Consider the following 17992-nt stretch of genomic DNA (forward strand, 5'->3'; position numbering starts at 1 on the left):
CAGAGCAGGGCTGACTCCTCAGCAGCCAGCGGGCAGAGGCCCTGCTCCCCACACTATGCTCAGCCAGAGCTGCAAGCCACAGAGCTGAAGGAAGGTCTCCTGGAAAATGAGTAGGCGGGGTGGAGGCTGTGGTAGAGCAGGGTGAAAGTGTATGAGAAAGGCTTAGATTTTGCTCAGAGAAGTCTCCCCTAACGCTTCATTGACTCTTCCTGTAGGAACAGGACCCCGTGCACAGAGGCAGCAGATGTCCAACAGCAGCTCCGTCACCCACTTCCTTCTCCTGGCATTCACAGACAGGCGGGAGCTGCAGCTCTTGCACTTCTGGCTCTTCCTGGGCATCTACCTGGCTGCCCTCCTGGGCAACGGCCTCATCATCACTGCCATAGCCTGTGACCACCACCTCCACACCCCCATGTACTTCTTCCTCCTCAACCTCGCCCTGCTCGACCTGGCATCCATCTCCACCACTGTCCCCAAAGGCATGGCCAATTCCCTGTGGGACACCAGGGACATCTCCTACATGAGATGTGCTTACCAGCTCTTTCTCTTTGCCTTCTTGGTAGTAGCAGAGTGTTACCTTCTCACTATCATGGCCTATGACCGCTACGTTGCCATCTGCAAACCCCTGCACTACGGAATCCTCTTGAGCAGCAGAGCTTGTGTCCACATGGCAGCAGCTGCCTGGGGCAGTGCATTTCTCAGTTCTCTCCTGCACACGGCCAATACATTTTCACTACCCCTCTGCAAGGGCAATGCTGTGGACCAGTTCTTCTGTGAAATCCCCCAGATCCTCAAGCTCTCCTGCACACACTCCTACCTCAGGGAGGCTGGGCTTCTTGTGGTTAGTATCTTAGTGAACTTAGGGTGTTTTGTTTTCATCGTGCTGTCCTATGTGCAGATCTTCAGGGCCGTGCTGAGGATCCCCTCTGAGCAAGGAAGGCACAAAGCCTTTTCCACGTGCCTCCCTCACCTGGCCGTGGTCTCCCTGTTTCTCAGCACTGCCATGTTTGCCTACCTGAAGCCCCCCTCCATCTCCTCCCCATCCTTGGATCTGGTGGTGGCTGTTTTGTATTCTCTGGTACCTCCAGCAGTGAACCCCCTCATCTACAGCATGAGGAACCAGGAGCTCAAAGGCGCACTGAAGAAGCTCATTCAATCCATAGTCTTTCAGCAGCAATAAGCTGCCCATGTCTCCTCACAAGTGATTTCCAATGTATCTGAGGAACCTCCTGTGCTTTGGTCGTTTTATCTGTGAGAATTCTTTTTGTCCAGGAATGTCTGCATGCAGTCCACTTCTCCAGAGGCATGAACCCAGTCTGGCTGACCTAAAGCACATGTGCCTGGCCCGATGGTAGAGCTGGCCTCCCATGTCACACCTCTGTAATAAAAGGGGATTTCCTCAGTGCTGGTGTCTGGAGGTTGGGCTCTTCTTCCAAAGCTGAGGTCAGGAACAGGATAAACCATTGCCCCCGTGAGTCTGTTCTGCTGTGCTTGGTTTCTCCATGGGCTGAGGGCAGTAGGGCTCAGGGCAATGTGTTAGGGAATGGGACTGGAGGGAGCTTTCAGTTACTGGAGTGAGCCTCCCTATTTGTCCACTTGCAGCACTCTCCAATCTCCACAGGTTTATGGCTGAGTTTTGCTGCACGGCCATTTTTGCCTCCTCCTACTGGGCTCAGGGCCTGCACTGGGGGAATGGCCAGCCCTGCTCGACCTCTCTCCTTGTCCAGACCCTGGCAGACCCCGGAGCAGGGATGTCTGCAAAACCCCACATGGTGTGCAGATAGGGCTGATTGTGTTCCAGGACCTGGGGGAGGCTGTCTGAAATAGGAGGAACAGAAGGGGGACTGGGCACAAAGGGACGTCATGGAGATCATGCAAGAGAAACTGTTCCTCACACCGAATACACCCTTTGCTCCCCAGTGCCAACAAGGCACTGACAGGGGCCATGAAGCAGCTGCCAGGGGGTGACCTCCTGGAGTTTGGGGCTGCAAGAAAAGTCAAGAGCAAATAGAAGAGCGTCCATTGCTGTGTTAGAGACCAAGGCTGAACAAGGCAAATGCAGGGCTGCTGCTGAACAACAACAGTGATCTAATGAACAGGAGACACCAATGGGTCTGAGGGACTCAAGGCCTTCTTTGCCTGAGTCTTTACTCCCAGGTCTCTGTGCTCAATGAAGGGGTTCAAGGAGGAGAGCACGTATTGGCAGGAACCTCATGAAATCCCGCAAGGACAAATGCCAGTTTCTGCCCCTGCAGGGGACTCACCCTGGCAATGGCACAGGCTGAGGGCTGCCTGGCTGGGAGCAGCCCTGTGGGAAAGGTCCTGGTGGTCAGCGAGCTGGACAGGAGGCGGTCGTGTGCCCTGGCAGCAAGGGAGGCCACCAGCATCCTGGGCTGTGTGATCAGGAGCATGGCCAGGAGATGGAGGGAAGGGATTCTCTGGAATATTCCATCCAAATTTCAGATCCTCAATTCAGGAACAATACTGGCAAGCTGGAGTGGTTTTAGCAAAGGTCCCTGAGGACAGCCAGGGACTGGAGCACTTTGCCGGTGAGGAGATGCTGAGGGAGCTGGGCTTGTCCAGCCTTGAGAAGGGAAGGCTGAGGGGGAGCTCATCCTGGCCTGCCAGTCCCTACGAGGAGGTCATGGGGAATACAGAGCCAGGGTCTTCACCATGGTGCATGGTGGGAAGACAAAAGACAATGGGAGGAAGGTGAAAGAGAAGAGGTTCAGCCAGGACATAAGGAAACCTTTTTTCCCCATGAGCTCAGCCAAGTGCTGGAACAGGTTACCCAGAGAGGTTCTGCAGTCTCTGTCCTTGCGGGTTTTCAAACTCAGACTGAATCAAGCCTTGAACGGCTTGGGTCTGATCCTGCTTCTGAGAGGGTGGGCTGCAGCCTTCCTGAGGTCCCTTCAACCTCAGTTCTCTTACGAACCTATGAAGCTGGGCCCTGTTTCTAACTGGAGCAGAGCAGATGTTTATGGGACATGAATCCTCCCACGCTGTAAGTGACCATCTAACCCAACATCTAGAGCAGTGAAGAGAGGTCGACACCTCAGTGTGACTCGCTCTGTGCAAAGACTGAGGAGTCCTGGGCAGGGAAGGTTCTGGGGACATGGGGCTCTGTGCAAGACACAAAAGGATCTTGTTTTAATGCCTGTAGGCCTGTCAGATGTCAGTTAATGTCAATGAAAATGGAAGCAAGAAGAACTGAAGAGAAAGATCCAAAGCAAAGAAAGATGTCAACACATTTCTCAGCTTTTCTTCAGTCTGTTGTGGTTTAACCCAGCAGCGATAATGGAACCAGAGCTGGCTTCAGCATGCAACGATCCAACACCACTCACCATCTCTCCTGCCCTGAAGGACTGTTATGCCAGGTCGAGCCCAAAGTCATGGACCAAAGGAACTCAGCAGACATTTTGGAGGGATGGCCCATAGACCAAGGGACTGATCTCTGTGTGTTTATATCAAAAGAGAGGAAAAGTGGTGGTGATTCATTGGAATGTATTGGAAAGTGTGGGACCTGGGCATGAGGTATATGGTATAGAATATGGGGTGGATACTGTCCTTGGTTTGGCTGGCATAGAGTTAATTTTATTGGGTTTTTTTTCCTGGTATCTGGTATAGTGCTGTGTTTTGGATTTAGTATGAGAATAATGTTGAGAACACAGTGATGTTTTAGTTGTTGCTGAGTAATGCTTACACTAGTCAAGGACTTTTTAGCTTCTCGTGCTCTGCCAGTGAGAAGCTGGGAGGGGACACAGCCAGGACAGCTGACCCAAACTGGTCAAAGGGATATTCCATACCATATGACATCATGCTCAGTATATAAACTGGGGGGAGCTGGCCAGGGAGGGAACCATTGCTCAGGAACTGGATGGGCATCGGTCAGCGGGTGGTGAACAATTGCATTATGCATCACTTTTTTTGTATATTCTTTTATCATTACTATTATTCTTGTTATTATTATGATGATTTTCTCTTCCTTTTCTGTCTTATTAAACTGTCTTTATCTCAAGCCATGAATTTTACTTTTTTTTTTTTTTTTTTTCCCCTCTATTCTCTCCCCCATCCTGCTGGGGAGGGTGAGGAGTGAGCCAACACCCGTGTGGTGTTTAGCTGCCTGCTGGGTTAAATCACGACAGTGTCTTTGGAGGGGATTTCTTTTTTTTTTGAAAGGAAGGTGTTTTCCAGAACTGGGAATGGACGTAGGACACAAATGTCTTCAGCTACAGGGACACAGACACCTGGTGCCAGTAGAGATGCCCTGGGAACCCCTGCCCAGCCTCCACCTGCAGCCTGCAAGGTGCTCTGGTCTCCCTCAGGTCCTCTGGGATAGATGCCAATCCCAGGCCAGCACCTCAGCTACACTGAGACCCCTGAAAGTGGCACTGCCTTTTTGTGGTCCGACAACTGATGTCTGCCTGGAAAGGTGCACAATTCTTTTTTTTTTTATAATTAAAAAAAAAAAAAAAATACGAGCACATTTGCATCAGCTGAATCACTGGAGTACTTTCAAGAAACAACAATGTTTTCCCACCATGACAGAATAGGAATTTCCTGGAAGTGTACTAATGGCAGGAGAAGAAATATTGATCTTCGCCTGGACTTGTCTTACCACTACTCTGTCTAGTATCTCATCTCCCTCATCATTCAGGTGTTTCCACCTCTCCTGAGTAAGTGGTCATGCCTAAGGACATCTTCTCAGCAGACTCTCTGGATGTATGCCCTTCCCATTGTTTTCAGGTTTCCTCCTCTGCTTGCTCTTGGATCATTCAGATGCCTCTCAACTTTCTGGTTTCTGCTTTGAGCTTTAGGGAGTTAGAGACTTGCCCCATTTTTCAGGAGTCTAATTAACTCTTTAGTCAACACCTTAATCATGTGTTTATATCTTTGCTTTCTTATCTGTCTAAAAGTGTTCTTGTACAGAAATCCCTTGTAAAAGGCGGACCACGTTAGCTGCTGCTTGGACTCAGCAGACAGCTGAGGAGAGAGTTTTCAAGCTGATTAAATGGCATCATGTTTAACTTTTGTTTGTTGGCAATGAAGAGAAACCTTTCTGTGGCTGTGTGCAGCCCAGTTCTCTAAGGAAAGCAGGTGGGAGCTGATGCAAAGGAGCTGTAACATCCATCTGCAGAGCTCAGTAGAGAAGTCTGGTATGAGGAAAGGGATGCAAGTCCCAGGTGGCCGATGAGGGAACTGGTGGGCTTGGGGAGGTGAGGAGCAAGGTCGTCCAGACAGACCTCAAGGGACTACTTTTCCTTCCCTTCCAGACCTCCTGACGAATCATCTTAGATCAATATCCACTGGAGCATGCTGCTTCTTCAGTAGACTGAAAAATCAGACAAAATACCCTTAAGAAGCAAAACTCATTTTTTTTACTGAACTCTTCCTCTTTGCCTACCCCACTGAAACAGCTCCAATTAGCTGTACAAGACATGAAGACTTGAAAAAAAGTGCAGGAACAGCAAGGCACAGTAGGGCTTTCTGCATTGTAATGAGCCCCAGGGTGCATTTGGTGCTGAGTCCTTGAGCCTGAGATACTGAGGGGAGATTTGCACAAACCTTTCCAGAAGTCAAAGTCAGAAGCAAAACCCAAAGTACCCTGAAGCATTAAGTGGTCCCTCTGAGGGCCATTACTGACAAGGCCTCCCCATGGACTCGTTAGAGCAGAAAATTGGAGGCAGTGCTGGCAGGCAGGCAAAGGCAGAGTGCAAGCGGCTCTGATGCTTTCTCAAGCCTTGATGTGTTTCTCAAGCCAAAACCCAAGCCCTGACCCTTGATCGTGTCCCTCACGTGTGGCTCAGGGCTCTTCCTGGGGCACTGGGATGTGGGCTGTGCAGTGCCAAGTAAAGGACAACGGTATCACACTGCCTGGCCTCTCTGCCAGGGTGCAAGGAGGCAAGGAGGCTCCGGTGGCATGAGGACAATGTGTCTCCTCACAGGCCTTGGTGTCAGAGGCATCAGCCATAGCCCAGGGGACCAAGGCCTCCATTCTGTCAGGGACTTCTCAGCACCCTTGGCCATCTCTACTGCAGGCTGTCCTAGGCTGTCCCATGCCTATGCCTGTTTCTCTTCAGGCTGTAGACACCCAACCTGCTTCCACCACACACCATCTTCCTCCCCACACTGATGTCTCTCTGTCCTCACTGGTGACTCTTCTTTGAAACAGACTCATTTCCTGATCCAGACTCCCTCTGGGTGACCTCTTGCACCACAGCACTGGCCTTGGAGTGACATTGCTTTCTTCTTCATGTCCAGTCTGGACCTCCCAAACTGCAGGTTTTGCTAGTTTTCCTTTTTCATGGTCTTTCCCAGGTGCCACCACCTCTGAAAGCATATTTCAAGCTGTCATGGCCTACACGATCCCACACTCCCCAGATCTTCTGATTCACTAGGCCTAAGAAGCCCAGGTCTCTCAGTCTCTCTACACATGGCCCCTAACCCCAACTTGGCAGACCTCTGGATCATCTTCAGCTTCTCGCCATTCCTCCAGAATGGGGACCCCCACACTGGGACACACTATTCCAGATGTGGCCACACCAGTGCTGAGTCAAGACGGATGACAACTCCCTTTGTCTGATGGCCATGCTCCTCCCAGTGCAGCTCAATATGCACATGGGTATGTTCACGTTTAGCACCATCACTGGCTGCTATGGCACCCCTTGTAATGCCCAGGCCCTTTTCTTTGAGGTTGCTCCTCGTCCAGCCCAGTCTGAGCCTGCCTTGATGACAACATACTAATTAAATGAAATTGCAAGCCAAGGCAGGTATTACCGCGGTGACCATCCCAGAAACACCACATGAGGGTACAAAGCAAGACAAACCGTATCTGATGAGAAAAAGGTAACCAGAGGTGGACTATTTGTATGGGAGGGCATGAGCATGATCAAAGGGAAGAACTTGGGAGGGGCAAAAGAGGGAAAAAGAAAATACAAGGTGAAGCCAAGGACATGGTCAGGGCTGTTCAGCGGTACCTGCCAAGCAGCCCTTCACCTGCAACAGACTGATTGGAGTGGGGCAAGAAAGCTGCACTTGCTCTGACCATAGTTATGCCTGACTGACTTCCAGGGTCATGGGGAACCTGAGTGCTTTCCCTCAAATCCTCAAGAGAAAAGCCATGGTGGCTGGAAACACGGAATCGTTCAGGCTGCAAGTGACCTCTGGAGGTTTCCAGTCCAACCTCCTGCTGACAGCAGGGTCACCCGTGGGGTCACACCAGGTTGCACAGGACTTCATTCATGTTGGGCTTCAAACCCACCAAAGATGGAGATGGCACCTCCTCTCTGGGAAACCTTGATCATTGGCCCTCATCATCCCATCATGCACAACAGGGAAGAGCCTGACTCTTCTGGATCACCTCCTGGTAGGTGTGGGAAGGCTGTTCCAATGGTGTCCCCAAAGCCTTCTTTTTTTCCACTGAGTCAACAAATCCAGCTTCCTTAATCTAGGAAAATTACAAAATGACAACACTGTGGCAGTGATTAGAGGTGATGTTTCTGCTTACTTTTGGAGAGACCTTAAAGTACAGTTGTAACCCTCGTGTCTTCAAAGGACGGCCTCCGCTGAGCAAGAGTCCCTCACTTGTGCAAATCACCAGACGTTGCCCAGCACGTGGGTCAGTGCACCTGGCACTAGGTATTGAAAAGTTAAGCTGCCGAGCCTGTGCTAAGTACAGTTCCCCATAGGTGCTATAGACCACTATAGGAGGAGATGACACCATCCTCTGTACTGCTCCTTCCTCCCCACTGTCAAAGGAGACCACGCAATAAACTCATCTTTTTAGGCATTACAGTCATAAAAGGCTATGTTGGAATAAGTTAATTCCCCTGAATTTGCTAGATCAGCTGAAGTATTGGCTCTGAGAGCATTGCATCAAGGACTGGACATTTACTTCACCAGACCTGATCTGCAGACAGCTGCCTTGTTACTCAAAACTACATTTCTGACCAATATTCAAGATTTTATACCAAAGCAGAAGAGAGGTAATTTGAGGCAGTTAAGTTGGACTTTATTTCAGGCATGTTTTTGTTCTAACCAGGAGGTTAATGGAGATGTAAGCACCACTTGGTAGAGAAATAAAGCCATTATTCTTCTTTTGATTGTGTTCCACCTATTTTCTGTCATTTCCTAAAGGCTAAGAGGTTCAACAAAGATCTGCCACCAAAATAATCAGGAAACCAGGTTTAGAAGCAAGAAGTTGCATCAGAACTGGCGGAGGGTGAAGCTTGTTGAGAATTGGCTGTACTATGGAGGGATGAAGCCCTTTGCTTGTTGCTTTCTGTCTCGGTTTCCACACGTAGAAAATGCCATTGTGGTATTCACCAGGGTTTGTAAAGTGCTTGTAGGTCATTTGAAAGGCATTCCTAGGGAAGGCCTTCTTAGGATGATCGCTTGCAGGAGAGAACCTGGTGTGATATTCATTTCAGGAATCTTTACACTGCTAAGAAAGAAAGGCCTCATTTCTGCACATATGTCATCATCATGTGTTTGTCCTCCCCACCCCTGTCCGCTTTCAAAATCCACTTACAAAAACTCTTCTCAGGTGGAAAAGTGTTTCCTGAAGATGATCACCCTTCTCTGCAAGTGTGCCTTGAGAGCATCTTTCATCATCTGGTTCCTCAGGCTGAAAAGAAAGGGACTCATCAAAGGAGTTACCACTGTGTTGAGAAGGGCCACTGCCTTGTTGTAGGACATGTGGTGACTTGAAGGCTGGGCATACATAAATATGCAGCTGCCGTAGCCCAAGATGGCAATGGTGAAGTGAGAGGAGCATGTAGAGAATGCCTTGTGCCGTGAGGAAGCTGACGGCAACCTAAGTATGGTGTTAATGATGTAAAGGTAGGGCACTGCTGTCATGCCCAGGGAGCCAAGCAGGATGATGGATGAGGCCATGAAGGTGATCAGCTCAACAATCTCTGTTTGTGCCCAGGACAACCTGATCAAAAGCACGCTGTCGCAGAAGAAGTGGTCAATATGATTGGCATTGCAGAAGGGCATCCTGGCAACCAGGACAGTGGAGACAATGGTGGCCAGGAAGCCTGCAGCCCACGAGCCCAAGAGGAGCTGAAGGCAAAGCTGACCGTTCATGAGCATGGGGTACTGCAGAGGGTGGCATATGGCCACATAGCGGTCATAGGACATGAGAGCCAGAAGGACAAACTCGACTAAGCCCAGAAGGGAGTAGAAGTAGCCCTGAGTTAAGCAGCCTGGAAAGGAAATGGCTTTGCTGCCCATCAGCAAGTTTCCTATGGCTTTGGGTATGATGGATGTAGCGATGAAGATGTCCAAGCAGGAGAGGTTACAGAGGAAAAAGTACATGGGCCTGCAGAGGTCTCTTCCAGGCAGAACGAGGGCAATGATCAGCAAGTTTCCCACTAAGATCACCAGGTCCGAAGCCAGAGGACGGATTACCATTAGGCGCTGCTGATGGTGGCGGGAGGGGAAGCCCAAGAGAAGGAACTCTGTAACAGGTGTGTGGTTCAACATTTCTGCATCGGAGCTGCAGTGAGCAAGGGCAGATGGTCAGTGGGGGAAACAATGCTTGAGGAGGTTACCAGAAGATGAGACAGAGCAAAAGAATGTAGAAGGACGAGAAAAGGCGTTCACGGAGACATTCACGCAAAGGCTGGAAGGAAAACAGAAGAAAGGAGAGAAGAATCAACCTAGAGCAAGAAGGCCCCATTTTATGCCCTAGGAGCAAACGTAGCATGGGGGTTAGAGCAGGAATCCACCATAAACACAATGCAAGTTATTGTATTTGAGCTCTCTACCCAACAGTCCCTTTACAGGCAGTGGGGAAAAAATAGATGTTTCTCAACCGGTTTTATTCTAATCTATTTAAAGGTATCCTTTAGGATGAGCTACAATGCATTCTAGTGCAAGATAAAACAGCGCAGCCAAGTGCCTTTAACCTTTTGATTAGGACAGAAGCAGAGAGAAGGAGGCATGAAGATGGTGACAAATGAGGGGGCGTGTGGGAAGGAAAGGTAAGAAGGCGAGTGAGAGAAGAGGGAAGTTTTATTCCCTGGGAAAGGTTTGGTTTTCAGGGAAAACCAAAGACAAAGAGGGAGAATACAAACATTCAGTGTTTAAAACTAGTCCATTTTCAGGACTGTCCTTCCATCCACGCTTGAACTTTGTCAGGTAGAACAGAAAGCTTTATTAACAGATTCCTCCTCTGTCACTGACAACTTTCCTGCTGAAAAACAGTTTTGATAAACCTTTCTGGCTGTCGGAGAGAAAAAGAAAAGAAAAGATTTGAAAAGCAGCAGAGAAGAGGGGAATAAACAAAGGAAAAAGATAAGAGCATAAAAATATTTAAAAAGATGGGGGGTAGGGAGGCGGAGAAGGGAAATTCATTCAGTTGGGGGATAAAAATTACCTTGTAGAGCAAACAAATAAAGAAACCAAATAAACTAATGAGAAACTGAGCCTTCTCCCTCCTGTGGTGTTTGGGGTTTTGTTTCTTTTTCTGTTTTTCTTTTCTTTCCTGTGGAATTAAGCCTGGTTTGGTAAGGAGTTCATCCTTACCAAGTCAAGAATTTATTATCTGAGGGCTTGGAAAGTTTGAATTCCTGGTGCAGCGCTTCTTTCCAAACAGCCTTCCCCTATGCGGGCCATCTCCTTCCTGTCCTGCTGGTTTTGCTCACAAAACCTACACAAGCCTGAAAACCTTAGACCCATCCGGCTCTGTGCAGCTTAGCTGAGATGGGCCAACAAGCCCACATCAAAGGAAGGGGCAGAGATCCTGACACAGGTCTCGCTTCCCGAGAAATATCACAGGGAAAGGAGGAATATCAAAGGAGGGTAGCAGGTAAGAAGGCAGGCAGGCCAGGAATTAAAAACAGCCAAATCAATGAAAATCAAGATGAAATGTGACAAACCACTGACATGAATCTATGATGTGCTGGGAGCATTAGCGGGGGGAAAGAGAAGCCCAGCAGACTTTGTGTGAAGCACCATCTCCTTTCCTCCCACAACCCCTAAAGAACAGTCTATCAGGGCTCCTTTCAAGGCTCCTGTAAAGCCTTTGTGGGTCAGCTGGGAATGCCATTTGTGCTGAGGCACTTCCTCCAGACTGAAGGAGTCTCCCATTTTTCTTCCCCTTTTGTGGAGAACATTTCTAAGGCCTTCGGTATGTTCCCCGAGGAGTCATGGCCTTGGGTGCTAAAGGGTTCCTCAGCAGAGCAGCTCTGAGAGGGTGAGGGGAGATTAATGACAATGATAGCTGGCAGCTCGGTGACCTAATCCCTGCAGAAGTCGAGATCCATTCTGTGAAGTATTCTGTGAGGGAGAAGCACCAAATCTTAAAAGGTGCTGCCAAGAGATGTAAACCGTGAAAGCAGCTTCTGTGGAGTGACTTCCATGCTACCTGCCTTGTCTTTATAATGTTGGACACCTAAAGGATAGGTGGTTTTTAGTGTCAGAGTATCTCCTTAGTATTCCTGGGGTTTGCCAATGAAGTTCAGGACACAGTTCAACTTATTGCAGAAATGGTTTTCTAAAGGTAGAGGAGAGGAGTCGATTCCTCTTCTGCACTTGCAAGGGGAGCCCTGACTGACAAATTGACACCTCACCTCTTCATTGCAGACCTTTGGGAGATTTGCAGAGATCATTCATTGCTGTCTAGGGGCCACCTGACTGTCTCCTTCTGCTCCAGAAGGAAGCCGATGTCCTGAGGGTTTGGTGCTAAAACTGGCAACATTGTGAAGGCCTCTCTGCCCATCGTAGTGCATCTGAAATAGGACAAGGTATCTCTCTTTGGGTGGAATTGTTCCCCTAAAGCTGAGAGAGGAATCTCATTCTTCAGGGCTTTGGGAGTCTCCTCCTTGATGACACTGAAGATGACTTTCCTCTCCCTGAGTACAGATAGCCTCTTACTTCCCCTTTCTCCACAGCACTCATGAAAACAAGACCTCCTTTGCACTCCATGTCGGCAGGCCAGCCCCATCCTCTGGCACTGTCTGGCAGAGCACAAGCCTCTGCCCATGGATTCTTCCTGATCTCCTGACTTCGCAGTGGACTGGATGACCCTGCACTTGTCTAAGCTGGGCCCCAGATCACTTCTCCTTTCAACTCATTTCTTCATTCCCAGTGCAGGCAGGGGGTGTAGAGCAGGGGCTGATAGAACCCACTGCTCCCTCCATTTCATATATACAGTTTATGTTGCTGTAGGCATGATAGTCAAGAGAAGGTTTAAAGGGAAATTGGAAGGAGGCCATTGCAGTGGCTCTGCGGATCGGTAGAAGAGATGTTTCCCAAATTATCAAAGAGTCATAGAATCGTTGAAGCTGGAAAAGACCCTTTAGATCATGGAGTCCAAGCATTAACCTAGCGCTGCCAAGTCCACCACTAAACCATGTCCCTAAGCACCACGTCTACCTGTCTTTTAAGTACCTCCAGGGATGGGGACTCAACCACTTCCCTGGGCAGCCTGTGCCAGTGCCTGACTACCAATTCAGAGAACTTATTTTTCCTTCGCTCCAATCTAAACCTCCCCTGGTGTACCTTGAGGCCTTTTCCTCTTGTCCTATCGCTTGTTACTTGGGAGAAGAGACTGACCCCCACCTTCCTACAACCTCCTGCCAGGTAGCTGTAGAGAGCGAGAAGGTCTCCCCTCAGCCTCCTTTTCTCCAGGCTAAAAAACCCCAGTTCCCTCAGCCGTAAGACCTGTTCTCTAGACCCTTCACCAGCCTTGTTGCCCTACTCTGGACATGCCCCAGCACCTCAATGTCTTGCTTGCAGTGAGGTGCCCAAAACTGAACACAGTATTCGAGGTGCAGCCTCACCAGCGCCGAGTACAGGGGGATGAGCACTTCCCTGGTCCTGCTGGCCATGCTATTCCTGATACAAGCCAGGATGCTATCGGCCTTTTTGGCCACCTGGGCACTCGGCCAGCTCACATTTAGCTGGCTGTCGACCAACACCCCCAGGTCCTTTTCCTCTGGGCAGCTCTCCAACCACTCCTCCCCCAGCCTGTAGCGTTGCATGGGGTTGTTGTGACCTAAGTGCAGGACCCAGCACTGAGCCTTTTGAATCTCATACAGCTGACCTCAGCCCATCTATCCAGTTTGTCCAGGTCCCTCTGTAGGGCCTTCCTACCCTCCAGCAGAACAGAACTTCTTCCCAACTTGGTGTTGCCTGCCAACTTACTGAGGGTGCACTCGATCCCCTCATCCAGATTGTTGATAAAGGTATTAAACAGAAATGGCCCCAGGGCTGAGCCCTGGGGAACACCACTTGTGACCAGCCGCAAACTGGATTGAACTCCATTCACCACCACTCTTTGGGCCTGGCCATCCAGATAGTTTTTTACCCAGCAGAGAGTAAGTGCGTCCAAGCCATGAGCAGCCAGTTTCTCCAGAAGAATGCTGTGGGAAAGAGAATCAAACGGTGTCAAACACGCAGTTGTGCTGGAGAGCCCTGGCATCTCGCATAGCACTACAGGCCTGTATTTGGTCGTTGAGTAGCTGCCCTGAATTACGTTAGGCAACGTAGGGATGTCCATGGGCGTTGTGCCATTACAGTCCATGGTGATCTAGTATATGCAGCTGATGGAGAAGATGGCTGATGGCTATGGCAATGGCTACATCTGCCCCCCTGACTACCTCAATAGGCTGCCCTGAACGTAAGGAGTAGGGAACAGTTCAGATGTCCTAAACGTGGGCATCTGCTGTTGGCCAAAGGAAGTCCCCTCTAAGCTCAAGCATGATGCCTCCAGATGCTGCCCTCTCTGTGAACCACTGCATTACAGCTTGCAGTTACCTGCACATATCTTGGACCACCTCTGACACCTCAGATGTCACCAGGTGTTTGAGTCTGAACAGCACACTCCTTGCCTCCATCCCCAGCAATTACCATGGGAGCTGAGACAAGAAGCTCCCAGGCACCAGGTTCCTATTTTGTGTCCACCTGAATGGATGCAAGAGGAATCCCACCTCCTGTGGGTTTGTGCAGCCATAGGAGAGAGCTGAGTGCCCTTCCAGCCCCAGGACTACAAACAAAGGATGAGCAGCCTCAATTGACTCAGCTGAATCCCTTCCCTCAGCAGGGGTAAAGGAGCTCTCTCACTGTCCAGGTTTCCTGTCCCATACCAGAAGTAAGGAAAGGTGATTCTCAAGCCTAACTCTCTCTCTCTGGTAGGAGAAGTTGCTGGAAAGAAGTATCTCTCCAGAGGTGAGAGAGGGACCACAAGTTATTTACTTCAGTCTCTTTCACAGCAGGTTCCCCTGGGGCCCCAGGGACACGTGGAGGGAGCCCAGAGGGGAAAGAGAAAGCACTACTTTGGGCTGGTCCTCTGCTGCTGAGCTGGGCTGGACTCCTGGGATGGAGGGAGATCATGGCAACCAGGCAGTGCTGCTGAGAGACAGCTCTGCCCAGGAGCAGCTCCTCTGCAAAGTACGGCAGGGCTGAGGGCACTGCCTGCAGGCACCAAGGGGTGAGGAGATAAGTAACAGAGATGTTAAAGGCAATCTGGCATGGGAGGACAGGTGAGAGCCCACTGTGGGAGAGATCCTCACAGCCCTTGACACGGTAAGTCCCTGGCTGCAGGGCAATACAGACGGGTTCCTGGAAGTGTCTTCGAGACCTGGCACATGCCACAGTGGATCGGACCTGTCAGGACGGCTCTCCTAGTTTTTCTGGTGTGAAGGAGGAGGACATGCTCCGGAGCAGAGCTTTCCTGCTGCACCATCAGAGGGACAGGGCATCTCGACTCTCCTGGAGATGGCTGCAGGGGTGTGAAGCCAGTCCTGCAGGCAGGGGTGTCCAGGGCTGTTCTGGGCAGTGTCCCTTGTGCCCCAGGGGGCTGTGTGCCGGGGCAGGGACTCTGCTGCCTGCCAGGGTCAGTGTCCAGCCTGCCTGGGGTGCTCCCCCTGGGACTGTGGGAAGCTGTGGGTGGCAGGAGAAGGCCCAGCAGGGCAGGGCAGGGTGCTGCATGGGTCAGGGTTGCTCAGACAGGACATGACGGCTGCCCTCTCCCGGCAGCAGGGATATTATTCCAGGTGTGCATCTGGGGTGCCCAGGGCTGTCCTCCTGAGCAGGGTCCCTGCATCCCATGGCACTGTGTCCTGGGGCAGGGACTCTGCCGCCTGCCAGGGTCAGCACTCAGCCAGAGCAAGGAGCTCCCCATGGTTCTGCAGGGAGAAGCTGTGGGTGGAAAGAGTGACCCCCAGCAAGGCAGGGTCCTTCTGCTGTTGAAACGCTGCAGCATGGGTCAGGGCTGTTCAGACTTGTACATCACCCAGAGGACATTTGCAGAGGGTCATTTTAAAGATGGATGTCAAAGTAGGAGATGAACTGAAGGGGAAGGAGTCTGTGCTCTGGGTTTTCTCCTCAGTGCCCTGCTGCCGGGAGGTGCCTGCAGGGCAGAGCTGAGCACACAGCAGGTGGGATGGAGTCTGTGAGCATGGAGAGGGAGGAGATGTGGGGACAGAGAAAGGGGTCGTGGCCAAGAAGAGCTCCAGGCAGCAGAGACATGGGCAGGAAGGAAGAGAGACCTGCTCCCAGACATGCTGTGGGAGTGGGGAATCAGACATCTCCCTGCCATCCCCTGCAGTGCAGGTGCTTTCCCTGGAGCAACCCCCTGGTCTCCTCACTCACACAGCAGAGCCTCTGCCCTTAATGGCATGCAGACTTGGCCATGAGTTGCCCTACCCAGCAGCCTGACCATCAAAGAGGAGAAAAACTCAAGTGTGTGACAGAGTGTCCCTCTCTTGCCTCCCTTGGCAGGGCTCCTTCGGCATGTTCTCCTCTTCTCCCTAACGCCCTTGTTCTCACTGTTACACTCACTGGTGTGGGGGGTGAGGATTCATGTGCAGCTCAGACACCAACACTGCGTGTACTGTCATGCACATATGGCCTTGGGGAAAAAGCATCCAGCTCACACCCTGTTCACCTGTGGGGCTCTGGGTACTGCAGTGTGTGCGGCTGGCACTGATCTCATCCTCCCTTCAGGACGTAACAAATTCAGGACAGTTGACTCTGTCCTTGGGAGGTCCTGCTGGGCTGCAGGCTGCCCTCCCATAGGGCTCAGCTCTCCCAGGGCATCTCTGTGTTTTGCAGGAGCCCCCTGGAGAAGACACCTCGGTGCTAAGGCCATTGAGATGCTGCTGGGTGGCTGCATGCAGGCAACTGTAATCAGCCCTCTGTGTCCCTGGTTGGGAGGGCAGAGCTGAGATCCTCCTCAGGTACCATGAGATGGGGTGAGGGGTTTGGAGATCTGCACTTGGAAACTGGATTCCCCTGCTCCCAGCACTGGCCTCTTTCTTTTGGGGGGAACACCTGAGTGCGATAGTCCTTCAGGTGGAAGAGCTGCCAGCACAGGGCAGCTGAGAGCAGGGCTGATGGACAGAGCGGCTGTCCTCACTCTGCACTAAAGGACAGTCCCTGTGCCCAATCTCAGCACCCACAAGGTTTCCCTTGCAGTGCAGCAGAAATGCCAGGCATTGCTGCATTCAAACCGCTCCTCAGCTGTGCTGGGGCAACTAGAACAGAAGACAAAAAAATCCCCACAGCTCTGCTCTGCAGTCAGGTGAATTGGGAGTGACAATGCTGAAAAGCTCTTTGATATCATGAGTGGATTTAATCTGAGATCACCCTGAGTTCCTTTTTACCTATTGCTGTAGGGCAGGACTGAGTCCTGCAGAGCCCCCAGCAGAGCCTGCTTCTCCCTGGGGCACCCTCAGCCAGCACCAACCAGAGCTCACCAAAGCTCTTCCTGAAAAGTGAAAGGCAGTTTGGGGGGGGTTCTATGATAACTTGGGTAGAATTTCTCGAAGCAGTCAGCCCTAATTTCTCCTTTCCTTTACCTCCTTGAAGAGATCCCCATGCGCAGAGGGACACAATGTCCAATGACAGCTCCATCACCCAGTTCCTCCTCCTGGCATTCACAGACACACGGGAGCTGCAGCTCTTGCACTTCTGGCTCTTCCTGGCCATCTACCTGGCTGCCCTCCTGGGCAACGGCCTCATCATCACCGCCATAGCCTGCGACCACCACCTCCACACCCCCATGTACTTCTTCCTCCTCAACCTCTCCCTCCTCGACCTGGGCTGCATCTCCACCACTCTCCCCAAAGCCATGGCCAATTCCCTCTGGGACTCCAGGGCCATTCCGTACTATGGTTGCACTGCACAAGTCTTTCTGTTTCTCTTTTTTATTGCAGCTGAGTTGTATCTTCTCACTGTCATGGCCTATGACCGCTATATTGCCATCTGCAAACCCCTGCACTATGGGACCCTCCTGGGCAGCAGAGCTTGTGTCCACATGGCAGCAGCTGCCTGGGGCAGTGGATTCTTCTATTCTCTCCTTCACACTGCCAATACATTTTCCCTCCCCCTCTGCCAAGACAATGCTGTGGACCAGTTCTTTTGTGAAATCCCCCAGATCCTCAAGCTCTCCTGCTCACACTCCTATCTCAAGGAACTTGGGCTTATTGTGGTCAGTGTCTTTGTGGCCTGTGGCTGTTTCGTTTTCATTGTGCTGTCCTATGTGCAGATCTTCAGGGCTGTGCTGAGGATCCCCTCTGAGCAGGGATGCCACAAAGCCTTTTCCACGTGCCTCCCTCACCTGGCCGTGGTCTCCCTGTTTATCAGCACTGCCATGTTTGCCTACCTGAAGCTCCCTTCCATCTCCTCCCCATCCCTGGATCTGGTGGTGTCAGTTCTGTACTCAGTGGTGCCTCCAGCAGTGAACCCCCTCATCTACAGCATGAGGAACAAGGAGCTCAAGGATGCCTTGTGGAAACTGATCCAATGGGTGCTGTTTCACTGACAATAACCTGCCTCCCCTCCTCCGCATGTTTCCCCGAGTTTACCTTAGGCCACAAGTTTCCTTTTTTTATCCTGTGATAATTCTACTTAGGGATAGTTTTCTGGTTTTATACTCCTGTGGAAGTTTGATCCTGTTGTGTCTGACCCTTGCACAACACTATGTCAGATGTGGCCCATCAAATTGTAGCTCTTCAAGAAAAGGGCACCTCCTGGGTGA

The 17992-nt window shown here is 51.0% G+C and overlaps 1 protein-coding gene across 1 annotated transcript; it reads left to right on the forward strand.

Annotated features, from left to right (window-relative positions):
* Positions 1–244: 244 nt before the first annotated feature.
* On the forward strand, positions 245–17776 carry LOC309600791 (olfactory receptor 14C36-like; the record flags this gene model as incomplete). The annotated part of the gene is made up of 2 exons (XM_082333379.1): positions 245–1147; positions 16847–17776. The coding sequence occupies 2 exons, from the start codon at positions 245–247 to the stop codon at positions 17774–17776; spliced, it is 1833 nt and encodes a 610-aa protein (XP_082189505.1).
* Between the last annotated feature and the right edge of the window lie 216 nt (positions 17777–17992).

This window comes from Platalea leucorodia (assembly GCF_965183815.1).
Source record: "Platalea leucorodia genome assembly, chromosome: 25".
NCBI lineage: Eukaryota > Metazoa > Chordata > Aves > Pelecaniformes > Threskiornithidae > Platalea > Platalea leucorodia.